General features: G+C 43.3%; 1 protein-coding gene and 1 non-coding gene across 2 annotated transcripts in view; one reads left to right on the top strand and one right to left on the bottom strand.

Annotated features, from left to right (window-relative positions):
* The window catches only part of LOC124788488 (methyltransferase-like protein 17, mitochondrial), a gene marked incomplete in the record, with an annotated part of 112,510 nt that overhangs the window by 35,932 nt on the left and 48,619 nt on the right, over nt 1–27,959 (top strand). Inside the window, 3 exon segments of the mRNA XM_047255761.1 lie at nt 984–1,146; nt 4,748–4,891; nt 20,649–20,738. Coding sequence (XP_047111717.1) covers nt 984–1,146; nt 4,748–4,891; nt 20,649–20,738 — 397 coding nt within the window.
* On the bottom strand, nt 18,934–19,008 carry Trnat-ugu. The gene has a single exon. It is a non-coding gene; the product is annotated as a tRNA-Thr (tRNA).

Genomic DNA, 27,959 nt, shown 5'->3' with positions numbered 1-27,959 from the left:
GGATATAAGATGAACATCAACAAAAGCAAAACAAGGATAATGGAATGTAGTCTAATTAAGTCGGGTGATGCTGAGGGAATTAGGGTAGGAAATGAGGCACTTAAAGTAGTAAAGGAGTTTTGCTATTTGGGGAGCAAAATAACTGATGATGGTCGAAGTAGAGAGGATATAAAATGTAGGCTGGCAATGGCAAGGAAAGCGTTTCTGAAGAAGAGAAATTTGTTAACATCGAGTATAGATTTAAGTGTCAGGAAGTCATTTCTGAAAGTATTTGTATGGAGTGTAGCCATGTATGGAAGTGAAACATGGACGATAAATAGTTTGGACAAGAAGAGAATAGAAGCTTTCGAAATGTGGTGCTACAGAAGAATGCTGAAGATTAGATGGGTAGATCACATAACTAATGCGGAAGTATTGAATAGGATTGGGGAGAAGAGAAGTTTGTGGCACAACTTGACCAGAAGAAGGGATCGCTTGGTAGGACATGTTCTGAGGCATCAAGGGATCACCAATTTAGTATTGGAGGGCAGCGTGGAGGGTAAAAATCGTAGAGGGAGACCAAGAGATGAATACACTAAGCAGATTCAGAAGGATGTAGGTTGCAGTAGGTACTGGGAGATGAAAAAGCTTGCACAGGATAGAGTAGCATGGAGAGCTGCATCAAACCAGTCTCAGGACTGAAGACCACAACAACAACAACAACAACTATACTGTAGCAGTTCTTTCTACATATGGCCCAAGTTTCATCGAGCTGTTAGATGGCAGTGACACATTATGCAAAAGTTACTTTCATCCTTTAGTTTTGCAAACCAGTGTCAGGAAGGCCATGCTGTTGTAAATATCAGAACTGGTTTTATGAGCAAGCTTGAAAATTTTGAAAATATTGTTTATACACCTGTTGTTATTTATGACATAGATTCTAATTACAGTAATAACATAGAAAACCATGTTAAAAATTTTACTGATAGAATTTTTAATTTTAGGGCTGTTAATTCAGTCTGGAGAGAGACCATGAAGGAATATTTTTGTGTGGATTCCTCCCGTGATATGAATGAAATTTCAAGTCTTATTGTGAGAGATGGAAATGCTAACAAAGATCTTCCAAAAGGGATCTTTTATCGACAGTTTCTGCCAGCCTCACACACAGTAAGGAGAAGATTTTTATATTTTTTTCTAGTACTTAAACCATCTTTTGTGTAAAGAAATTACAGAGTATGATGGATTTTCATAGGTATTGTAATTAATGGTTGGAAGAAAATGTGAGTTATATAAGTAAATGCCACAACTAAATGATCTAGTGTGTGTGTGTGTGTGTGTGTGTGTGTGTGTGTGTGTGTGATGGTGAGGTACTGCATGTAAACTGAGATGACAAAAAAATCATGGAATACCTCCTAATATCATGTCAGACCTCCTTTTGCGTGACATGATGCAGCAACTCGGCATGGCATTGACTCAGCGAGTCATTGGAAGCCCCTGCAGAAATAGTGATCCATGCTGCATCTATACTCAGGCATAATTGTGAAAGTGCTGCCAGCACTTGATTTTGTGCACGAACTGACCTCTCGATTACATCCCATAAATGTTCGAAAGGAGTAATGTTGGGCGATCTGGCTGGCCAAATCATTTCCTCAAATTGTCCAGAATGTCGTTAAAATCAATTATGAACAGTTGTGACCCACTGGCATGGAATATTGTCATCTATACAAATTCCATTATTGTTTGGAAACAAAAGGTCCCTGAATGGCTGCAAATGCTCTCCAAGTAGCCAAGGATAACCATTTACAGAATGAGATTTTCACTCTGCAGTGTAATGTGTGCTGATATGAAACTTCTTGGCAAATTAAAACTGTGTGCTGGACCGAGACTTGAACTCGGGACATTTGCCTTTCGCGGGCAAGTGCTCTGTCCTCACAGCTTCAGTTCTGCCAGACGAGGTACTGGCAGTATTGAAGCTGTGAGGATGGGTCGTGATCATGTTTGAGTAGCTCAGATGGTGGAGCACTTGCCCGCAAAAGGCAAATGTCCCGAGTTTGAGTCTCGGTCCGACGTACAGTTTTAATTTGCCAGGAAGTTTCATAACCATTTCCAGTCAACGATTACCCAACAATGCACTGTCCTTTTATACATTGTGTACACAATAATACCACCATTTGTATATTTGCATATCGCTAACATGTGACTTTTGTCATTTCAGTGTATGCAGACTGAACATTGTTAGTGTATATTACGGTAAGTGAAGTAAAGTAAAGCAAAACAAAGCAAAGCAAAACTATTTGTTCTGGCCCTGATGGGCCAACCAGGACTGATCGACCACTGTGTCATCCTCTGGCAGTCATCATTGTATGTGGTTCAGAGGAATATGGGGTCATCATTCCACTCTCCTGCCTGTTGTTGGCTTTATTTGTCTTGGAACTGTTGCTTCTCACTCAAGTAGCCCCACAGTTGGCATCACAAGGCTGTGAGTGCACCCTGTTCCAGTCCTCTCACCAAGGAAATATCCCTGGCAGTACTGTGAACTGAAGCTGGGTCTTCCACATAGCAGCCAGAAATGCTGAGAACTGAACAGCAGAGGCGGACTGAAGATTATGTGGTGTTCAGTTAAATGCTTTGCTTTGTTCACCTTGAAATCCACTAGTGATATTGAGTCTGTATGTATGTGAATAACCCTTTTATGTGGTATTGACTTATCCACTCTATCACTGTTCAGCAAAGACTGTCATTGCAGGTACACGTAATAATTGTTGCAGATGTGTACTGGTTTGTTAGTCTAAATGGGTTCCATTGTTTCTAAATAGGAGACAATTTGTGTAATCAGATAATGTATTGCTAATCTAAGTTGATTGTTGAGTCTTTACCATCAGGACATAAAATTCGAAATACTGCCTGTAGACAAATAGTAGAAGAGTGTGATGAGTGAAAATAGCGCCCAGTGTTGTATGTGATTGCAGTTGTTTGCAGTTAACAGAATACTTTTTATGAGATGGTAGTGTTTATCCCTTTGTACATCATCAGTTATTAAAGAATAATAAAAAAAAAGAAACTTGAAAAGAAGATGCATAATGCATTGTTGGTGTGCAGATAGGATCTTTTTCATCTCTTATTGTTTTCCTATTTTTGAAGTCCAATTTTGTTCAGTGAATAGCTTTCAGTTGTGCCAGTTATATTGATATGCTCCTGTCTAACAGTAATGTGGCAGTATAGATAGCTTTTTGTGATAATACCTTTATAGAGCCTCTACACCCTTATAATTGGGTGTATTTTTGTGGAAAGTGAGGTAGACATACCTAGTGGCATGTAGCAGCCCTTTCTTTCGTAATGATAGCAGTGGTAGATCATGGCATTGACGCTATGAAATATCAAAGTTGTTGGGGATCCATCTAGATCCCTGATGGCGTAATCAATATCCCCAACTCAGGGAAATTGGTATGACTGGGTCTAAGACATATATGTCTTGAACAAATATTCAGATGTCCATCATGTGTTTCTGAAACCGTTCTGACACAATTGAGATGTCCATCATGTGTTTCTGAAACCGTTCTGACACAATTGAGATGCAACTGAGTGTTCTGCTGAAGTTGTATGTTATCAGACAGAAGGTTCCCATGACCATACTCAGTTTGTGGTAACAAAAACATATCAGGGGCTCCATTTCATCTTGTGTAAACATTATCCATACAAGATTAACCCCACTATAAGCCTTAATGGTACTTTGTTACCAAGCAGGATTGGTCACATGATATGGTTTTTGATGTACTTGTACTTTGCCATCAGTGTGTAGCAACATTTTACCATAGCTTTTCAGTCTAGTCAACCTTCTTAGAGCATAAAAAGAAGAATGATGAGTGGTACGTCATCTGACAGCTTCCTAGTCACTTGAAATGCCAAACCATTTCATTCATCTTGCAACAGGAGCTGTCCATCTCCAACACCACACCTACCTCTAGTTCATTTGCTTATGAGTGTTTTGGATTAAGCTTTTCAAACTTGGAAGGAGACCATTGTGTTGTGTAAAAGCCACTCTCAGAGCACACAGACAATAGATTACATGGAAAGTGTAGATATTCAGTCAGAGTGTCCTGGTTAATTGAGAAATACAGACTATCAATTATAATCCACTGCTAGGGCAATAGTTAACCCTGGAACTTGCACCTATTGTGACGCATCTGTACAGATAGATTGTGCTAGTTCTCATGTATGTCAATATTGATTCATCCACAAAAGCGATAATCATCTGTGAAATGTTTATCATCACACGTAACTCTTGTATACATGCCATTTTTCCTAATGACTTACTGTGTAAGTTCATCTATTATACTATGAAATGAAATGAACATTCCTAAGAAACTATCAATAAAATTCTGGAAAGCCATATGGCTGCATTCCCAGGATTCATCAATGAAGAAATACACATGTGAAAATATGAACATGCACAATCCGGGAAAGCATGTACACTAGTTTTTCTGATATACTTACTATAATGCTTATAGGTGGACATACCACCAGCATTCTTTTTTTGCTGAACCATGATCTTGTCTCCAATGGTTTATATGTAATGAAAATAATCATTTCATTTTATTATTGCCACCACCACCACCACCACCACCACTGCCACAAACTTCCAAACAGTTCCATAATATTTTTTTTTTCCATTTTTCAGTCCCTTCTAGTAAGATATTTTTATTTTTATGAGTACTTTGTTAGGCATTCTGTGTTTCATTTTTTTTCTCTAGATTTTCCCTTTTCACAGATAAAATTTGATATTGTTATCAGTGCCTACTCTTTACTGGAGTTGCCTTCTACAGAAGTAAGGTTGGAAACAGTCCGTAATCTGTGGAGCAAGGCACTAAGATACATTGTATTTGTGGAACAAGGGACAAATGCTGGCTTTCAGGTAAGTGATAATTTTGTTCTGTTACATGTCCACAATGCCACTGTTCTGTAAAAGTGAGTCAGGTGGTGCAGTAGGAAGACTCTAAGCTCATATGTAGGAGGACAGCAGTTCAAATTGTCATCCAGATTTAGGTTTTCCGCGATTTCCTGGAATCATTTAAGAGGCATGCCAACATCGTTCCTCTGAAAAGGACATGGCTGATTTCCTTCCCCATATATTCCCAAACCAGACCTGTGCTCTGTCTTTAATGATCACATAATTGATGGGACTGCTGTTCATTGTTTTTGTTTTCCTTGTGGAAGAGTCATCAGATACTATTATAGTATTTTATTGCTTTTACTATTGTTGTCTGCCCTCTAGTGAATCAACTCCAAAATTGCTATAGGCAGGTTACTAGCAATGGTGTAGATAATTTCTTCAACTATCAGTTTTCAGCCTTTGTCATTGTCCTGTGTAATGTCTGTTTCTTCATCTTATTTTATGTGTACAATATATTTCATCGTATTTGACTCTGATGTGAATTGTTAAGGAATAAAGTGAAACACTTCAGTTTTCCACTTTGTCATTTTTTTTTTCTTATCAAATACCTCATGATAGATAGGTAGACAGTTTATACGTAAGTTAGTAGCTCATACAGGTACACAGTCAAACCCTCCTGCGGGTTCAGGGGTAAGACTAGGCCCGAGGTATTCCTGCCTGTCGTAAAAGGCAACTAAAAGGAGACTCAAACGTTTTGGCCTTATGTGATGGTCCCCTGTCGGGTTTGACCTCCATATCTCCAAATTCTTCTGAAGAGCGAGCCGATTGGGGAAGGGCGCCTTACATGGTGCATTTTGTCCATTGTGCATTGAGACCTCTAGCCAGCCTTACCATCGTCGCATTGCCGTCCCGCTCATTCTCCATCTCTTGGGCGAGGATGCATTCCTGGGTGCAATTTCCATTATGCACTGTGCAGTGTTGCTTTTTGTGGAGGTGACGACCATGGACTTTATTGCACCTAATATCCAGCACGGTAGCCAGTCCGTTGTGGTGGGGCTGCCATGTACCCTGTTGGTTGTAGCCCCCTGACAACACAGGGATCGCTCTACTGATGCCTGTGCCGTTTACTCCCCATGTATGCCAAGGAGTAGATGCCCATCTCCCTGGGGCATCAGGACTCCCGGCAATGGCCATCCTGCCAGGTGGCCCTTGCTGTGGCTGGGTGGCCCTTGGGCCCTTGGTTGGAGTAGGTGCCATCAGGTTGGATGACACGCAATGAAGCATGGCACATCTTCTATTGCTGATGGCCAGCCACCAGCAGTCTCTAAGCATTTGAGGGCTCATTTTAAAGCTAACGTTTATGACGCCAAATCGTTCCCCTCCCTGGCCACACCATGGGAAGAACGAAAGGCAATGAATGAAAGTGAGACGTATTCGCCCAGGTATCTCATCTGTACCAGAGCTGATGGGGAATCCTTTGTATCCGTAAAGCCTCAGTTCTTTGTAAAGCATTTAGAGGACAAGTTTGGGGAGGTGGAGAGCTTGTCCAAAATGCGCTCTGGGTCAGTTTTGATAAAAACGGCATCCTCTGCTCAGTCACGCAGGTTACTTGCTTGTGACAAGTTGGGGGATGTTAACGTTACCATCACACCACATAAGAGTTTAAATATGGTCCAGGGTATTATTTTCCATAGGGACCTACTTTTGCAGTCTGATGACGAGCTGCGCGCCAACTTAGAGCGTCGAGGTGTCCATTTTGACTGGCGTGTTCATCGGGGTCCGAGGGACAATCAGGTAGCAACCGGTGCCTTCATCTTGGCCTTCGAGAGTGATATATTACCGGAGAAGGTCAAGGTGATGGTCTACCGATGTGATGTCAAGCCCTATATCCTTCCCCCGATGCGGTGCTTTAAGTGCTGAAAGTTCAGCCATATGTCTTCTCGCTGCACTTCCAACCTCACATGTCGAGATTGTGGACGCCCATCACATCCCGATACGCCATGTGCCCCGCCTCCCATCTGTGTCAACTGTGGAGAGCACCATTCACCTTGCTCCCCAGACTGCAGGATCTTACAGCAAGAGCGCAAAATCATGGAATGTAAGACCCTGGACCGACTGACCTATACTGAGGCCAAGCAGAAATATGAATGACTACATGCGGTACGAATGACTTCCTCCTATGCTGCTGCAATGACAACCATGTTAGCCCCATAAGTTCAGCATATTCCAGCCCAATTACAGAGCCATACAACTCCACATGCCCCCTTGCCCATGGGGGCATTATCCCCCCTGTTGCTCCTGTGCCACCTACCTCGGGAGCAACACCCCCCATACATCGGGGACATCCGTCCCCACTTCTAAGCCGGAGAAGTGTCCAACTTCTTCGACTTCTCATGCTTGCAAGGGGTCCCTTGGATCCATCCCTTCCCAGGTTTCCACAAGCGGGAAGGCTGACAACCGACAGTGGCGTAAGTGCCCACAATCAGCTGGTCGTAGGGCTTCGCGATCCTCCTCCGTCCCGGAGACTGAATCGGTGAAGCCCTCCCAGTGAAACCCAAGGAGCAGCGTGAGAAATCCAAGAAGAAGAGCTCTCAGCCTAAGGAACTTGCGGTGGCAGCCACCCCACCGCAACCTTCCAGCTCTGCGTCTGAGGTCGAGGTGGAGGTTCTGGCGTCCGCCGAGGACCTCTATCTCGCCGGTCCCTCAAACACCATGGGTAGCACTGGCGCAGGTGCTCAATCGGAGGCAGCAGGTGACCCAGCGGCGTAATCTGCCTTCGCAGTCCCTTCACACCTTTCTGAGTCATGGAAAATACCATCCTCCAGTGGAACTGCAGCGGTTTCTTCCATCATCTAGCTGAGCTCCGACAACTTATCAGCGTACACCCTTTCTTCTGCATTGCTCTTCAGGAAACTTGGTTTCCAGCATTGCGAACCCCCGCCCTCCGTGGCTATCAGGGTTATTATAAGAACCGGGCAGCTTATGAAAGAGTGTCTGGTGGCGTCTGCATCTATGTCCTTCACTCTCTTCACAGCCAGTCTGTCCCTCTACAAACACCTTTAGAGGCTGTCACTGTTCGGGTGTGGATGCCACAGGCTGTTACTGTCTGCAGTCTGTATCTTCCACCGGATGGTGATGTCCCACAGCATGTCCTGGCTGCGCTGATCGCCCAATTGCTGCCATCTTTCATGTTACTGGGCGACTTCAACACCCATAACCCTCTGTGGGGTGGGTCAGTGGCAACAGGTCGAGGTGCCATCGTTGAGAATGTATTGGCACAGCTCGACCTTTCCCTTTGAAACGATGGTGCCTTCACACATTTCAGTGTGGCGCATGGCACATACTCCGCCATTGACCTTTCGATCTGCAGCCCTAGCCTCTTACCTTCTGTCCAATGGCGTGTGCATGACGACCTGTGTGGTAGTGACCACTTTCCGATCTTTCTGTCACTGCCACAGCGTCATTCTTCTGGGTGCCCTTGCAGATGGGCTATGAACAAGGCAGACTGGGACTTGTTTTCCTCCACTGCCACTATTGACCCTGTTTCTCATGAAGCCATTGATTCGGTGGTTCACTCAGTCACCACCAGTATTGTTACTGCCGCAGAATCTGCCATTCCCTGTTCTTCTGGGTCCCCTCGGCAGAGGACTGTGCCTTGGCGGTTGCCTGACATCACTGAAGCGATTAAAGATCGCCAGCGGGCGCTCCAGCGTCACAAGCGACATCCCTCCATAGAACACCTCATCGCCTTCAAACAGCTGCGTGCGCAAGCCCGCTGCCTTATCTGCCAACGCAAGCAGGAGAGCTGGGAACGGTATGTGTCCACCATTGGCCTCCATGTCAGTCCATCGCAGGTCTGGGCCAAGATTCGATGCCTCTATGGCTATCGGACCCCTGTCAGCGTCCCTGCGCTCTCACTCAATGGAGCAGTTTGTACTGACTCCAACATAATTGCCAACCGCTTGGCAGAGCATTTTGCTCTGAGTTTCGCTTCTTCGAATTACCCACTGGCCTTCCACTCCATTAAAGAGCGGATGGAACGTCGGAGCCTTTCATTTCGCACCCACCATCTTGAATCCTACAATGTTCTGTTCAGTGAGTGGGAATTTCACAGTGCCCTCGCCACTTGCCCTGATACTGCTCCTGGGCCAGATCGCATCCACTGTCAGATGCTGAAACACCTTTGAGTGGACTGCCAGCGACGGCTCCTCAACCTTTACAACCATCTCTGGGTCGAGGGTGAGTTTCCGTCGCAATGGCGGGAAAGCATTGTTATCCCCTTTTTGAAACCTGGCAAGAACCCTTTGGAGGTGGACAGCTACCGCCCCATTAGCCTCACCAACGTTCTTTGCAAGTTGCTCAAACAGATGGTGAGCCGGCGATTGAGTTGGGTACTCGAGTCAGGGGGCCTCCTGGCTCTGTCTCAGGGTGGGTTCCGTAAAGGCCGCTCTGCCGCCGACAATCTGGTGAGCCTGGAGTCAGCCATCCGTACGGCATTTGCCCGCCGTCAGCACCTGGTCTCTGTCTTTTTCGACATGCGGAATGCGTACGATACTACATGGCGCCACGTCCTCTCTACACTTCATGATTGGAGTCTTTGGGGTCCGCTGCCGATTTTCATACGCAATTTTCTGGCACATCGTACCTTCCGCGTGCAAGTCGCGTCCTCTCATAGTTCTTTCCGAGTTCAGGAGAACGGGGTGCCACAGGGATCTGTTTTAAGTGTCTGCCTGTTTTTAATAGCAATTAACAGGCTCGCTGCGGCGGTGGGAATGTCTGTCTCAGCGTCCTTGTATGCTGATGACTTCTGCCTTTACTATAACTCCATTGGCATTGCAGGAGCTGAACGTCAGCTGCAGGGTGCTATCCGCAAGGCCCAGTCTTGGGCTGTAGCGCATGGCTTTCAGTTTTCGGCAGCCAAGACCTGCGTTATGCATTTCTGCCGGTGACGCACTGTTCATCCGGAGCAGCGGCTTTACCTTGATGGCGAACTTCTTGCTGTGGTGGAGTCACGTAGGTTTTTGGGTGTGGTTTTTGATGCCCGATTGACTAGGCTGCCTCATATTCAACAGCTTAAACAGATGTGTTGGCGGCATCTAAATGCTCTGCGATGCTTGACCCACACCAGCTGGGGCGCCGACCAATCTACCCTCTTACGGCTCTACCAGGTGTTAATCCAGTCCCATCTGGATTATGGGAGCCTGGCTTATGGCTCAGCATCCCCCTCTGTGTTGCGGGTGCTGGATCCAATCCTACACAGCGGGATACAACTTGCCACTGGTGCTTTCCGGACCAGCCCTGTGGACAGCATACTTGTGGAGGCAGGTGTCCCTCCACTGCGGTTATGGTGCCAACATTTACTGGCCACTTATGCTGCCCATGTTTGTAGCTTGCCCGGGCATCCAAATTATCGTCTCCTGTTCTGGCAGCCAGTCATCCATCTCCCAGAACGTCGGCCCCAGTCGGGTTGTATGATCGCCGTCTGCATCAGAGAGCTTCTCTCCAGCCTTGGGGTTTCCCCTGTTCCACCTCCTTTCCGGGCCCCTCTGCATACATCCCTGTGGTGTGTGCCTTGCCCTTGCCTTTGTCTGGAATTGGCACTGGGCCTGAAGGACTCAGTCCCTCCGGAGGTCTTCCGCCGCCACTTTTATTCCATCCTAGCCATTTATGGGGGCTCTTGTGTGTTTTACACTGACGGTTTGATGGTTGCGGGTCGTGTCGGTTATGCTCTTACTGTAGGGGACCATTACGAACAGTGATCCTTGCCGGCTGGCTGCAGCATTTTCACTGCTGAGCTGGTCGCTATCTTTCATGCCCTAGAACATATCCGCTCCTGCTCAGGTGAGTCCTTCGTTATCTGTAGCGACTCCCTGAGCAGTTTATGAGCTATCGACCAGTGTTTCCCCTCGCTCTCGTCTGGTGATGGCTGTCCAGGGGTCCCTCCATGCTCTTGCCCATTGCGGTCACTCTGTGGTCTTTGTGTGGACCCCAGGCCATGTTGGGATACCCGGCAATGAAAAATGTTGACCGACTAGCGAAAGAGGCCACCAGTAAATCATCTCTGGACGTTGGCCTCCCGGAGACTGATTTGCGAGCCTTCTTACACCGCAAAGTTTTTGCGCTATGGGACGCTGAATGGCGCAATCTGACCACACCCAATAAACTCCATGCTATCAAGGAGACGACCTCTGTGTGGCGGTCATGCATGCGAGCCAATTGCAGAGACTCAGTGGTCCTTTGTCGGCTCCGCATTGGACACACTCGGCTGACGCACGGCCACTTATTGCGCCGTGAGGACCCACCTCTATGTGGATGTGGCTCCGTTTTGTCTGTGGTCCACATTTTGTTGGAGTGTCGCCTTTTAGCTGTGCTCAGACAGACGTTTGCGCTGCCTGACACGCTCCCTGCCCTTTTAACAGATGACTCTGCCATGGCAGACTTGGTTTTGTGTTTTATTCAGGCAGGGGGCTTTTATCACATGATCTAAGTGTTTGTCTTTATTTTGTGGCGAGACTGGCCTCTGGCCTACAGTTTTAGTCTGAATTTTTAATGTGTTCTTGGTGGTTGGCTTTTCCTTTTTTGTCCCTATGGTCGGCCAACCACTGTCACACACTGTGAGATTTTAATTCGTTTTGTCTGTTCTTTGTCTGAGTCTTTCTTGTCCTCTGTCGTCTGTTCTCTCCATTATTCGGTTTTACTCTGTGTGCTTGTTTTTAAGTTTTTGGAACAAGGGACCGATGACCGTAGCAGTCTGGTCCCTTTAATCCCACAAACCAACCAACCAACCAACCTACACAGCCAAAAGTATTGGGCGCCCTAGAAATTTTGCATGTGTGCAATGTATGTAACTGTAAATAAACTCATTGCTTTGAAAATTAGTTTGTTGGGATCAAAAAGGACAAAAACAATGATCCACCTCAAAACCACCCATAAAACATCTGGTGCACTAAAATTTGTTATTTGAGTGATTTTCTGTGTTCTAATCAGTTTGCTACATTCACCTGTTGTGAACACATATCACTAATCTGGTGCTCTTTTCCTGTTTAGATTTGTGACATCAGTGTTACTGCTGGATTATGCCTAAAAGAAACAAACTTAGTATAGAAAAATTGGTGCAGATAAAGCACTTGCATGAGCAAGGGAAATCACAGGTAGAGATTTCGAAAACTGTGAAATGTTCATGCCAGTCTGTACAATATGCTATTGAGCGTTTTGCCATGACTGAGTCATATGTTAATAGGCCAAGAACTGGGCGCAAGTGGATCAAAACAAACTGTGAGGACTGAATGATAGTGAGAGAGTCATTAAAAAATAGGAACAAATCCTCGTTAGACTTCGGTGCTGAGTTGTCTAAAAGTTTTAACAAAACAATATCTGCTCACACTGCTTGTAGATGACTTCAAGAAGTTGGTCTAAAAGGCTGTAAAGTTGGGAAGAAGCCATGGTTCTCTGACAAGAATAGAAAGGCACAATATGAGTGGTTTCTAAAACACTAAATGTTTACCAAACAAGAGTGGTCAAATATCATGTGGTCTGATGAAGCATACATTCAGGTAGGTTTGTCAACTTGATGCTGTAACAACACATACCAATTTGGATAGAAAACAAAAGGCATTAATTTAAAAACACATGAATGAATTCTCTACAATACTTATTCACTTTTCAGATTTCCACAAAGTATATAGATGTCTTAGAGTCTGATTTACTGCCCTCTTTTACAACTCTTTTGTGATACAAACATGGACGGCATTAAATTCCAGTGCGATAATGCAACCTGCCTTATATCTGGCCACGCAGTGATATGGGTGCAGGAAAATAGCATTGAGCTTCTGGACAGGGCTGCCCAATCACCGTACCTGAACTCCATAAATGCAAAGTTAGGCGGCATACAAGTAAGTCAAAAGAAGAATTAAAAGACTGCCTGTACCTTGAGTGGAATGCCACAAGAGCCGAAGATTGTGAAAAGCTAGTGTGCTCTCTACCAAAAAGAATTTCTGCTGTAATAAGGGCCCACAAAATATTGATTTTGTGTTACTAACTGAACTCTGTCCGAACAGGCCTTGGAAGGCCCAATGGTACCGACCGGCCACCACGTCATCCTCAGCCCACAGTTGTCAATGGATGCGGATATGGAGGGGCATGTGGTCAGCACACTGCTCTCCCGGCCGTATGTCAGTTTACGAGACTGGAGCCACTACTTCTCAATCAAGTAGCTACTCAGTTTGCCTCACAAGGGCTGAGTGCGCCCCGCTTGCCAGCAGCACCCAGCAGACCGGATGGTCCTCCATCCAAGTGCTAGTCCAGCCCAACAGCGCTTAACTTAGGTGATCTGACGGGAACTGGTGTTACCACTGTGGCAAGGCCATTTGGCTTTGTGTTACTAATAAACATTATAAACGCGACCAAATTGTTTCTATTTATGTAATTTTATTATTTTTCACAAATCTCAAAGTTACCTAGAGTGCTCGGTACTTTTGGCCAAGAATGTATAACATCATTATAATTCTGCATCTACACACATTCCACAAGCCACCAAACAGTGCATGGTGGTGGGTGTCTTATACCACTGCTGATAATTCCCTTTCCTGTTCTGCTCACAAATGTAGTAGGGGAAAAATGGCCACCTATTACTCTGTAAAAGCACCAGTGTCCCTTATCTCATCTTTCCAGTTCTTCTGCACCATGTTCGTTGTTGGCAGTAAAATCATGCTGCAGTGAATTGCAAATGCTGGTTCTCTAAATTTTGTCAGTAATGTTTCATGAAAAGAACATTGTCTTCCCCAGGGATTCCAATTTCAGTTCCTGCAGCATTTCCCTAGTAATTCCGTGTTCATCCAATTTGTTAGGGAGAACACAAGAGCAACGCTCAAAAATGGGTGGCCTAAGTGTTCTACACATGATCTCCTTAATAGATGAGCTACATCTTCCTAGAATTCCACCAATAAACCAAAGTTGATTGTTTGCCTTCCATACAACCGATCTTGTAAGCTTGTTTCATTACATATTGCTCTGAAATGTTATGCGTACGTATTTCATAGATGTGACTCTCAAAGAACAAGATTATTTTTTATAAAAGAAAACATGGTCCGTTGTAGGCTGTAATGTAAATATTCTTTATTTAAATTTTTCTATTAGCTAATTTTGATCATAAGTCATTAGTCATTTTCAAGCACATGCATGATTCCATGTAATACATAGTGTAATTATTAGATTATGTGTACAAACCAGATGTCATATTACTTAATTACAATAGCACTGAATACACATTAAAAAACGTTACAGCATCACATGTCTTATGTGACATGTGGTGTTGAGTATTATTGATGTGGATTCAATCCTAATGTAATTATGGAGTATCAAAACTAATATGAAAAGGATAGATTGCTGCTCACTGTAAAGATGACATGTTGAGTTGCAGAAAGGCAAAGGAAAGACTGTTATACATTTAGCTTTTTCCCAAAGCCTTTTTCAGAAAAGAAAACACACTATCACATTTACACACAGGCAAAATTCATTAAAAAAATTTTAAAAAGTTGTTAGTTAATAAAACCCTTCACAAAATAATAAAAACTGTACCTCCTGTCATCTGACATTCCTCATTACTGCAGTACTGTAAATACTCGTGAAAATAGCATACTACTTCTATTCTCATGACCTTAATGTATATGGTGCTGTGTGTGAGGTTTGTGTAAATGCTGGTTGCCAATTCTTCTTCTTACTCCCTCTCCCCACTTTAGGGAATGCTACCATACCAGTGGCATTGAAGCCTTTGAAAGGACAAAAGTGCCCCACATGCTCAATAATCTTATGTGTAGGCAACTGCAGTTTGACATTTCCTGGCAAGTGTCATTTTGATAATCTGGTACAGACACTGGTACCAGGTGATGAAACTCTGTTTTATTTATTCTTTGGGGTGTACGAGCTTGTCAGCATTACCCATTGACTTACACAGTATTATGGTAATTTAACATTACATTGTCGCATTCTTTCTTGTTGCTCAAGGACCTTGATGTTAGCTTTTTGTATCCACTTCCATATCTTCTTCACAAAATTCGGTATGGATTCTTCATTCATCCCCAAATTCAATTTGACCACTTCAAATGCTGAAGGCATTTTTCTATGAGACACCACCTATTATGGTACCCGCCTGTATTATAGGTTTTCAAATTATAAGCTGCAGCAGCAATAGAGTATGTCCACATGAGGCAAATGGGCAGTGGTAGAGTATGTCTGCTCAAGACAGCTAGTCAGGTCTGGCGTGAACTTAGGAACCTCCAAGCAGTCGATGGAATTAAGCCAGCAGTTGGCCTTCTGCCTGGAAGACACCAGTTCAGCTCCCAGTGGCTCCTGAACTTAGGCCAGGAGGCAGTCCTGCAACTTAGTGAAGACAAGTGTCTAGCAGTGGCAGGAAGATGAGCAATTTCAGGGCAATAACCGATGTGGAGTATGAGGGGCGTTTGAAAAGGCCATGCAAAGTCCGAGAGATGTCACCACCAGCACGTATCGAGGTCATGTTTAGTTAGTAGCATCTTTGGAAAGAACACACACCAAGTTTCAGCCATATTGGTCTATTTCTTTGAGTTTAGCATCCGTGTGAATCAAGGAAGTTGAGCGCTTGTCAAAAAATGGACGAAAAAGAATTTAGTGTGGTGATTAAACATTACTTTATGAAAGGCAAAACACCTCAGGAGATTAAAGAGAAGCTTGCTAAACATTACGGTGACTCTGTACCTTTGATTAGAACAGTTTATAAGTGGTTTCAAAATTTTTGGAGTGGCCATATGGGCACAAGTGATGCTGAACGTTCTGGACGCCCTGTGGAAGGTTGGGACTCCAGAAATCATTGATAAAATCCATGATATGTTGATGGATGACAGAAGAGTTAAGGTGCGTGAGATTGCTAGTGCTGTGGGCATCTCAAATAAACAGGTACAGAATATTTTGCATAAACATTTGGACATGAGAAAGCTATTCGCAAGATGGGTTCTGCGATTGCTCACTCTTAACCAAAAACAGAATCGTGTGAAGTGTTTCAAGGATGGTTTGAAGCTGTTCAGAATGAATCTGCAGGACTTTAAGCATTGTTTCGTCACTGTGGATGAAACATGCATACATTACTATACTCCTGAGACCAAACTACAATCTAAAGAATGGGTTATCAAGGGAGAATCTGCACCAAAAAAGGCGAAGACCATTCCTTTGGCCGGAAAGGTTATGGCGACTGTCTTTTGGGATTCAGAAGGGATAATCCTCATAGACTATCTGGAAAAGAGTAAAACTATTACAGGTGAATATTATTCATTGTTATTGGACCATTTGAAAACCGAGCTGTAAGAAAACCGCTGGCGATTGGACCGCAAACAGTCCTTTTTCATCACGACAATACACCAGCACACACCTCAGCAGTTGTTGTAGCAAAATTAATGGAAATAGGATTCTAACTCATTTCATATCCCCACTATTCTCCAGACTTGGCTCCCTCGGAGTACTATTTGTTTCCCAATTTGAAGAAATGGCTGGCGGGACAAAGATTTTATTCAAACGAGGAGGTGATTGCAGCAACTAACAGTTATTTTGCAGACTTGAACAATTCCCATTATTCAGAAGGGATCAACAAATTAGAACACCATTGGACTAAGTGTATAAGTCTAAAAGGAGAGTATGTCAAAAAATAAAAAAGGTTTACTCCAAACACGTAAGTAGTTTTTATTTTTGCACGGACTTTTCAAATGCCCCTCGTACTTCCGGTAGCTGACTGCAGGTGATAACTGATACTGACTGGCTAAAACAGGCAGCATTTATACCGGCTTGGCCTGTTAGCAATTTTGAAGAAGCACTGTTTCCATCAAGTAAGCTACAACAGAGCCACAATGCAGAGATTGGTCATGCAGCAGTCAGGTCACCATTGCCGCAGTGGCTTCTGTCTTTCTGCTGTGTCAGTAGCATTACAACTCTGACTAGGCCGAAGGTGCAGCAGTTTCTCCTACTGCACCCCCTGCGGGTCCAGGGGTAAGAATAGGCCAGAGGTATTCCTGCCTGTCTTAAGAGCCGACTAAAGTGAGTCTCTCACATTTCCGCATTTATGTGACGGTCCCCTGTAGGGTTTGACCACCATATTTCAAAATTTTTCTGAAGAGCGATCCAATTGGGGAAGGGCACCTTACATGGAACATCACATCCATCTTGCATTGAGACCTTTAGCCAACTTTCTCATCGTTGCATTGCAGTCCCGCTCCTTCTCCATCTCTTGGGTGAGCTCACCTTCCAGGGTGTGTTTTCCACCATGCACAACTCAGTGCTGCTTTCTGTGCTGACAATGATAATGGACTTCTTTGCACCTGATATCCAGCACACTAATCAGTCCATTGTGGTGGGGCCGTCACGTACTCTGTTGGTTGTAGCCCCCTGACAACACAGGGATCACTCTGCTCATGTCTGTGCTATTAACTCCTCATGTATGTCAAGGAGTAGACCTGTCACCCTGGGGCATCGGGATTCCCGGCAATGGCCATGCTGCCAGGTGGCCCTTGCTGAGGCTGGGAGGCACCTGTGGGGAGGGCCCTTGGTCGGAGTGGGTGGCATCAGGGCGGATGACCCGCATTAAAGCATGGCACATCATCTCTTACTGGTGGCCAGCTACCAGAAGTCTCTAAGTGTTCCAGGGCTCAGTTCAACGCACAGAAGTACAACCCGTAATTGTTCCCCGCCCTGGTCTTACCATGGGAGGAACGAAAGGCTAAGGCTGGTAACAAAACTTACTCGCCTTGATATTTAGTATGTACGAGAGCTGATGGGGAGTCTTTTCATGATGATGAAGCCTCAGTTCTTTGTAGAGCCAGAGAAGCGTACCGCTTCTTCGGCTCCTTTCACTTGGCAGGGGTCCCTTCCTTCCCAGGTTTCTCCTAGTGGGAAGGATGATGCCCGCCAGTGGCTGAAGCGCCCAGAAGCAGCTGGTCGTAGGGCTTCATGATCCTCCTCAGTTCTGGAGACTGAATCTGTGAAGCCCTCCCAGCCAGCGAAACGGAAAGGAGCAACGGGAGAAGTCAAAATAGAAGACTCCTAAGACCAAGGACATTGCAGTGGCACCCCCACCACCGCTACCTACCAGCTCTGCATCTTAGGATGAGGTGGAGATTCTGGCATCCGCTGGCGACCTAGATCTAGTCTCTGCCTCAAATGCAATGGTTCTAGATTCAGGCTCTCCTTCAGTGGCGGTAGATGACCCAGTAGCGTAATCTGCCTCCTTGGTCTCTTCACACCTTTTTTGGCTGCGGACGATGTCATCTTCAGTGAAATTGCAATGGTTTTTTCCACCACCTTGCTGAGCTCCAACAACTTCTCAGCCTTCAACCTTTCTTCTGCATTGCTCTCCAGGAAACTTGATTTCCGGCAATGCGATCCCCCGCCCTCCGTGGCTATCAGGGTTACTATAAGAATTGGGCAGCTTATGAGAGGGTATCTGGTGGAGTCTGCATCTACATCCTTTAGAGGCTGTCGCTGTTAGGGTGTAGATGCCTCAGGCTGTTACTGTCTGCAGCATGGTGATATCCCACAGCATGTATTGACTGCGCCGATCAGTTTACCTTTCTACGACTGTATCAGGCATTGATTCAGTCCCGTCTCAATTATGGGAGCATGGCTTATGATTTGGCATCGCCTTCTGCATTGTGGTTGCTTGATCCCATACTTCACTGCAGGATCCGACCTGCAACTGGAGCTATCCGCACAAGCCCTGTAAACAGCATGCTTGTGGAGGCTGGTGTCCCTACATTGCGAATCCAGCACCAACGACTATTGGCCGCTTATGCTGCACATGTTTGTAGCTTGCCTGGGCATCCAAATTACCTTCTCCTGTTCCTCAACTCGGTCGTCCATCTTCTCGAATGGCGGCCCCGGTTAGGGTATACAATCATGTTTCGTGTCTGGTCTCTTCTCTCTGGGCTTGAGTTTTTCCCTCTCCCACCTCTTTTCCAGGCCCATTTACATGTGAAATGATAATTAAATGGACACCCTAGCTGCAAACAGGCATTGATGTACTTCATTGGGGACATGTTGAAAATGTGTGCCCCGACTGGGACTCGAACCCGGGATCTCCTGCTTACATGGCAGACGCTCTATCCATCTGAGCCATCGCGGGCACAGAGGGTAGTGCGTCTGCAGGGACTTATCCCTTGCACGTTCCGCGTGAGATCCACATTCCCAACATGTCCACACTACATTCGTAGTGCGCCTAATAGATGTTTGCCCATCATACTCATTACTCGTGGCAGATTAAGCTACCAAGTCCCGTACAAGTTCGGGCATATCATGTGCGTTATGCTATCACTCTTGAGGATCATTCTGAACAACGCTCATTGCCAGCTGGCTGCATTGTTTTCACTGCAGAGCTGGTAGCCATCTCTCACACCCTAGAGTATATCTGCTCCTGCTCAGGTGAGTCCTTCGTAATCTATAGTGACTCCCTGAGTGGTTTACGAGCTATCAACCAGTGTTTTCCTCATTCTTGTCTGGTGATGGCTATCCAGGATTCCATCCATACTCTTGCCCGTTGCGGTCACTCCTTGGCTTTGTGTGGACCCCGGGTCATGTCGGCATTCCGGGTAATGAATGTGTTGACAGGCTGGCCAAACAGGCTATCAGTGAACCGGCCCTGGAGATTGGCCTTTCAGAATGTGATCTCCAGTCAGTATTGTGGCAGAAAGGCCTTGGTACCTGAGGTGATGAATGGCGCACCCTGCCTTCACCCAATAACTTCAAGTGTGTGGCGCTCCTCCACGCGAGCCTCTCACAAGGACTCAGTTATTCTCTGCTGGCTATGCATTGGCCATACTTGGCTGACACATGGCCATTTATTGTACCATGAGGACCTGCCTCTATGTTGCTGTGGATCAACAGTGACAGTGGTCCACATGTTATTGGGTTGTCCGCTTTTAACTGCACTCAGACAGATGTTTGTGCCAGCTTAGTTTTGAGTTTTATTCGAGCAGGGGGTTTTTATTGCTCAATCTGAGGGTTTGTCCCTTTTGTGCGTTGTCTGGCCTTTGGCCTACAGTTTTAGATTGGGGTTTTTAGTGTGTCTCTTGGTGGTTGGCTTTTCCATTTTTGTTTCCATGGTCGGCCAACCGCTGTACACCTCTGTGTGCTTATAATTCCTTGTTTTCTGGTCTTTGTCTCTTTCTTGTTCTGTGTCGTTCCTTCTTACCTCCATTCCTTGTTTTTATTCCTTGTGGGTGTTTCATGGTCGTGGAAAAAGGGACCGATGGCCTTTGTAGTCTGGTCCCTTCAACCCCCACAAACCAACCAACCATCTCCTACTGCAAGGCTTGATGGTGATTCTTGAGGTGTCAGCATAGTCCACTTGTGGTTTCTTATGCAAGACTGTTTATCCAGCCTGATACTTTTTGTGTCAGCCTGTTGTGACATCTGTCCATTAACTCAGCCATGTCAAGTAAAGAAGCTGGAGCACAACACACCATTTTTACACAGAATTTGTGAAAGTGGATGTAAGAGCAAGTAGGATTTATTGTTAAAATATTTAGTGTACTGCACTAAGCTTTGTAATGGCTGTTTACTAAGCAACATGTACATCCATCTGAATGTGATTTATGGTCTAGACATGGTATTTTTAGCTACTCCCATGACCATTTAGTTTTAACCCAGTTCTAGTGTGTGCATGTTCCTTGAATAAATTGAAGTATTTCCTTTTTTGTGGTTCACGCTTTGCAAATCCAAATTACAATTCATCCATACAACTATTCATTTATTATTTTTGTTTCAGGTTGTAAATGAAGCAAGGGATTACATATTGCACCTTGCAGAAAATGCATCTGAAAGGCTTCCAATGCCCAAAGCTCATATATTTGCACCAGTGAGTTCACAATTTACATGAATTAATTTACTTATCCTCACATTTTAGCTGGTATGGTCTGAAAAGCTTTGACAGTATTAAGCTTTTATCTTGTTAAATAAAAGTGTGGATTTTATATATTACTTCCTTAAATTGTTATATTTGCATCTTATGTAACATTACTATTTAACAAGAATTTAATTTTTGATAGAGATTACAGACACATAAAAAGATGATGATAGAGAACAGGAACGCATGAGATCCACATAAAGTAGGAGCTTATGGGTCTAGATATGGAAAAAATCTCAACTTTAACACTGGCTAGACAACAGGCACTATTGGTTACTGAAAAGACAATTATGTGACTTGTCATGTTGAAATTTTGTAAGGTTTCTGCACTTAATTCTGTTTGGCGTATACACTGACAAGTCAAAACATTATGACCATTTGCTCAGTAGTTCTTTACGTCCATATTTTGACAGATGGTTGTGGGATCTCAGCTGTTCAATACAGAATGTAAAATCAAACGACTTTCAGCTTTCTAAATTTCCAAATTGTTATTTTATTGGGCTACTAGTTTCGGTGATACATTATGCCATTTCAGGCCCCGTGACTGGCATATAGGAAGATTCCCACCTTTGGTCCAGTCAAAATAGCGGCCAGCATTCAATGACTAGTATCCATAGATTTTTGAGACAGCGGTCACTTCAAACATCAGCTGCCATTGGCAGGTGATGTTTGAAGTGATCGCTGTCTCAAAACTGTATGGATACCAGTCATTGAATGCTGGTGCCAATTTTGACTGGACCAGAGATGAGAATCTTCTTAAACGTCGGTCAGGAGGCTTGAAGATGACGCAATATATCACTGAAACTGGTAGCTTAATAATATAACAATTTGGAAATTTTGACAACTGAAAGCTGTTTGATTTGAAATTCTGTGCTTAATAGCTTGTTTGTCCATCTTTTGGAACAAAATACTTGATTGATTGTGGGTATTAGGGATCCTACACTTTGATGGTAAGTTTGTCAAGATATGTGGCATTAGATGTCTATGCACAGGTCATGTAATTCACATAAATAACAATACCAGAGAAGGATAGTTGCTACTCACCATACAGCGGAGATGCTGAGTCACGATAGGCACAAAAAAAGATTCACACAATTATAGCTTTCGGCCATTAAGGCCTTTGTCAGCCAGTAGACACACACACACACACACACACACACACACACACACACACACAAATGCAAGTTCGCAGAAGAGCTTCTGTGAAGTTTTTTTCAGTGGTTGCACAGCACACAACAATTTTGGCATGTGGCTCACTCATGTTGTACAGAACAATAAGGGCACAATGGCAGAGGAGTACATGGCCACCGTTCTGATGCTGATTGGTGTTGCTGCTTAGCATGGTGCTGCCCCATGCGACATGGAGGTTGCGATTTTACAGTCATGACATTGTTTTCCTGTGAGCTAACCAATGGTGACTGAGCAGCAGAGGGAGGAATGGCGGCTACTTCACACCACACATCTATCTGATTTTCTGCTGCCCAAGATACTTCAGAGGTCTGGATACTGTTCAGGACTTCTGTGATAGAGGAATTTTACATTGTAAAGCATGTTCACCAACTTCCTTACCAAGGGCCAGGTGTATTATAGCATCGCAAACCATCGAATCAGCATTTGAGTCCTGTTGAGCTTCAGTAATAAAGTGGCTCCAGTGGCTAAGTCCATGAAGTTCTGCTGCCCAAGTTCTGTATGACTGTTGTGACCACTTTTGACAATAGTAGAACTCAGTGTGAACAACAATAATGTGAATATGTTTGCAGTAATAATTAGAGACCAACTGGCACATCTCATCAAGAGAGAGACTGGATGGTCCCTGAAGAGGAGCTAACTTGACACAAAAGGTGATAAGTACAAGGAGAAATCCATGACAGAAAGAAAGGCTTAACACACATTGTGTTTGGCGACTCGAAAAGCTTGAAAATACTACCGAAGTCATTTTTCATATGCGTCCCAATCTTCCACAGAAACGTCATATGGAGGAAACAGTGGGAGTTGCGTCAATGGCGGTGAACCATGGTGCATCAACGATGCTGTCAAATTGTTTAGTGCTGTGGGGAGAGCATGTTGCTGGTTGGTGAGAGCTCACTGCTGTTCAGCAAAAGGTTGAAGAGTTTCTTCCTCTGACATATTTGCTGTAGCAAACCAAGAAATGAAACATGCGGAGTATAATACTGCATTCATTGTCAAATATGTTGTAACACTGTACAAACAAAATATCAGAACCCCACCAACCAAGTTTTTTTTCTGCTTCCATGTGAAGGGATACACCAAGACACTGAATGAAGTATTAAATGAAAAAAATATCTCTTAACCATGGAAAACATTACAACACATTCTAACAGGTAAATGTATAATCATCATATAAACATTTGTCCGGCTGACAGTCCACCATGCTGACTTATATAAGGCTGTTTTGCACATGGCACAGAGCTAGCTGCACCCACCACCTGCGCCATCATGAGGTAACGTCTTGTGGTTGGCTGTGGAGGTGTGCGCTGTTTGATTATGCGTACTAACTCTATAGAGTTACAACAGTCATATCATGTGGAAATGGAAGTGTCTGCATTACTTTGACACTGTGAATTCACAAAGCAGCTGTAAATGGTTCTGAATTTTTATTACATTGCCAAGGAATACAAGGGATTTATTCACACAAATCAGAAGTGCTTGATGCCAAAGAATTGCACCAATTTACTTTCCACTTCTTCCTGACTTCATTGAGTTTATCATAAAATCACAAGATTATTTTCTCATGGCACTGACCTATGATCATGCCATCCTTAAGTTTCCAGTTGACTGAAGACTAACATCTACTACAAATAACAATGACCCATCCAGACTGTTCACAGTATACAAATCTGTAAGTGCAGAGATGGACTTAAGTAATTATAGTGCTCACTTCTTTTTTAGAGTTAGTTTTTAATCAGTGTTGTTAGCAGTGTGATATATATTAGTAATGTTATAGAATAGTGTTATGAACACTGAATGATTTCATCACCCTATATAAATAACTCATAACATCAAGAACTTAACAAAGGCATTATTTCCAATCAACTCTGTATGTCATTCTGCAATTTTGTGGTTCCATTTGTACAACCGAAATGAAATGTATAAGGGACACTCAAATGAAAATGAGACAGATGCTAACAAAGTAAGTAAACTGTTTACTATTTCAAAAGTAATCATCCTAACTGTTAATACATTTAACCCACTATGAGAGAAGATGGTCAGTTTGTTTGTGGAAAAATGTTTGTGGTTGCGTATGGACCCAATCATGCACCTTTTGATTTGGAGCAAATCAACGAGAACAAATGTCTTACTTAAGGGCTCAAAAAATGTGAAAATCATATGGAGAGGAAGAGGAGGGGGGGGGGGGGGGGGATCAGACTGTGCAAGGGCTTTCCAGTGAAACTTCTGCAGTGTACTGGAAAAAATCTTGGCAAAATGTGGGCAGGCATTATTCTGAACAGAATGATGCCATCTGCCAACTTTCCTCAATAATTGGACTCGGCATTTGATTTTTGCAAAGTGTCCATGTACCACTGTGCATTAATTGTGGCACTGTGTTCCAGAAAGTCAATGAGCAGTGTGTTGATTGACACCATCAGTTGCAAGATAATGCCCACCCACTTCTTGCCAAGGTTCTTTCGACTATGCTGCAGAAATTTTGCTGGGAAGCCCTTACACATCCTCCTTACACTCACAAACTTTTCCTACATGCACAAACATTTCTCCATGAAGGCATTGATTGTCTTCTCTCACAACGGGGTAAATGTATTAAGAGTTATGATGACTGCTTTTGAAATAATGATGATGATGTGTAGTTTGTGGGGCATTCAACTGCGCAGTTATCAGTGCCCATACAAATTCCCAATCATTGCTCTGTCCAATCTCGCCACTTTCATGAATGATGAGGACAACACAAACACCCAGACGTCTCGAGGCAGGTGAAGATCCCTGACCATGCCAGGAATTGAACCCGGGACCCCGTGCTTGGGAAGTGAGAATGTGACTGTGAAACCACAAGCTGCGGACAAATAATGAAGAGCGTACTTACTTTTTTCCATCTATCTTTCTTTCATGTGACTGCTTCATATACAGGGTGATTCAAAAAGAATACCACAACTTTAGGAATTTAAAACTCTGCAATGACAAAAGGCAGAGCTAAGCACTATCTGTCGGCGAATTAAGGGAGCTATAAAGTTTCATTTAGTTGTACATTTGTTCGCTTGAGGCGCTGTTGACTAGGCGTCAGCGTCAGTTGATGCTAAGATAGCGACCGCTCAACAGAAAGCTTTTTGTGTTATTGAGTATGGCAGAAGTGAATCGACGACAGTTGTTCAGCGTGCATTTCGAATGAAGTATGGTGTTAAACCTCCTGATAGGTGGTGTATTAAACGTTGGTATAAACAGTTTACAGAGAATGGGTGTTTGTGCGAAGGGAAAAGTTCTGGACGGCCGAGAACGAGTGATGAAAATGTAGCACGCATCCAGCAAGCAATTGTTCTTTCGTTTCAAAGATTGTGTTTAGTGATGAAGCAACTTTCCACACTAACGGGAAAGTCAACCGTCACAATGTCTGTATATGGGGCACTGAGAATCCGCGGGAAACAACTCAGTATGAACGTGACTCGCCTAAGGTGAACGTTTTCTGTGCCATTTCAGCCAATAAAGTTTTTGGTCCCTTTTTCTTCGAAGGTGCTACTGTAACTGGATGTTAAGGATATGGTGTTTCGGCCACCTCTCCCAGCCACCATTGATGATTTGAAACGAGAAATAACAGCAGCTATCCAAACTGTTATGCCTGATATGCTACAGAGAGTGTGGAATGAGTTGGAGTATCGGGTTGATATTGCTCGAGTGTCTGGAGGGGGCCATATTGAACATCTCTGAACTTGTTTTTGAGTGAAAAAAACCTTTTTAAATACTCTTTGTAATGATGTATAACAGAAGGTTATATTATGTTTCTTTCATTAAATACACATTTTTAAAGTTGTGGTATTCTTTTTGAATCACGCTGTATTTTGGATTATTTTCGACTCACAATTCAGGAGTCCACACGAAATGTAAGTGGTTGCTATAACCTACTAGATCTCTTACAAAGAAACAATCTTGAGCATCATGATGGAAGGTCACTGCAGGTAGACTGAGTACTATAACATCAAAATCCATCAAAAAATAGTGCAAAATATATCTATTTAAAATAGTAGATAACAAAATTGATTGATGTCTTCATAACAGTTGGCCACCATTCCTTTCAAACTGTTGTCTTGAGCAGATGTGGCTTAAATTCAAAGAAATTGTGTTGGCGGCAATTTATTTCATACCAAGCAAATTAATAAGAGATGAACAGATCTCCTGAGGTATGCAAACAAGTCAGGACACTATTGCAGAAGCTTGACAATGTTTTACAGAAGCTTGACAATGTTTTACAGAAGGTTGAAAATTAGAGCGGACTTCAGTGTGGGATGCTTTAAATAGTTTACACAGTCAAACTGTCTCAAATTTGGCAGAAAATTAAAAGAGATTTTGTCCGTATACAAAGTATACCTGTGGCAAGTTGCAATCAATATCTTCACTGCATGATGACACCACCCCTAAAACAGGGTTATTAAGCAGCTTTCTGAAATTTCATCACCAAAGATGATGCAGTGCATGTTACAGCATTCAAGTTGAGAACAGCTGCCAACATGAGTAATTTGGAAGTAGATACCCTGGGTGTAGCGAAGGGTCTGCTGATGAAGTAGCTCCATTTTGAGCAGTCAAATAAAACCACTTACTTGACAAAAAAATCTGTAACTAAAGACTGAGATGTCTGTTGGTAGTGCATGCATTGTCTGCACAAGTAAATCTAAAGCATTTATAATTAGACATTTATTAGTGGTACCAATGTGTGTTGTCACGATGTTGTAGTAATCATTAAATTTAGTGGCTGCTGAGTTGAATGTGTCACCATTTCTGCCAGAGCAATTTTGTGGGGGCTCAATTTAATTTGGATCCCTATTTTGGTTTATTTTTTGTTTAATGATGTTCCAGATTGTTTTTGCCTATTCTTGGAAGTGTTTTAATTTTTGAGCAGAGTACAAATGTTTCACTTTTTAATAGCTAACAGAAATTTTAATAGCTAACAGGAATTTCTGTTCTGCCTAAAGTTTCTATTCCCTTAACATTTTTGTGGGCAACTTCATTGTGCCAATGAAAGATGATATTTTTCTTTGCAATCCAGCCCTCTTCCCTTGTATTTCTTCATCTATTTGATCCCCAAGGCATGTTTTGTATTTACCAATTAGTTTTACTCTGTGCAAGGTAAAACCAGGACTTACTGGCCATAACTAATGGTGTTTTGACAGGTGTTCACCTGACTTATAAATTCCATTCTATTCACATTATTTTGACTGACCCAGCTGTCTTCTTCAAATGCTGTGAGCGGTGTTGTTATGTGTTCTCAGACAACCAGCCCAAGCATTGATTACACATGATTACACATAATATAACTCTCAGCACCAGAAATAAACATTTGGATCGGTCATCAAAATGTCATGCAAAAAAAAAAAAAAAAATAAATAAATAAATAAATAAAATAAATAAATAAATAAATAAATCTGCAACTCGGCTGAATATGTTTCACCAAGAAAACTTGAGAGATCACACTGACCATAATCATTTTGGTAGATAGGGCCAACTTCAACTTCATGAGTGTACTGTCTCCACCTTCCACCCAATGGTTTTATCGCTATCCCATTTCTGAAAAATCTCATCCACATTAGCGGCTGTTGAAACTTAAGAAGCACACCCCTTATTATACTTCGCCATCTTTGGATCCAAAACAAAGAATTTTATGATATCAATGCATTCCAGATTATCTATTTAATGAAACACATACAACAAAACTACTTTTAAAAAATTGTAAAAACAAAATTGTTGTGCAAGCCTATTGGCTTGAAGTATTGCATACTGTGTAGCTAAAACAAAATCTCATTAATGACAGTAACACCTCTGTGCTGGATGACAAATGTTTCTCGTGTTTCTGTTCTTCTTGGTCCTCCTTTGCTTTAATCCCTTTCTTTTAACCTCTAGTTATAATCAGCCTTTTCTGTTGTATCCTTTAATGCACAAGTGACTCTTGCATTTTATTAGATTTAAAGTCTCCCCCCCCCCCCCCCCCATCCCTCT

This window comes from Schistocerca piceifrons, chromosome 1 (genome assembly GCF_021461385.2).
Source record: "Schistocerca piceifrons isolate TAMUIC-IGC-003096 chromosome 1, iqSchPice1.1, whole genome shotgun sequence".
Classification (NCBI taxonomy): domain Eukaryota; kingdom Metazoa; phylum Arthropoda; class Insecta; order Orthoptera; family Acrididae; genus Schistocerca; species Schistocerca piceifrons.
Note: the sequence above shows the minus strand (reverse complement) of the source record. Positions and strands in the feature narration are given on the sequence as shown.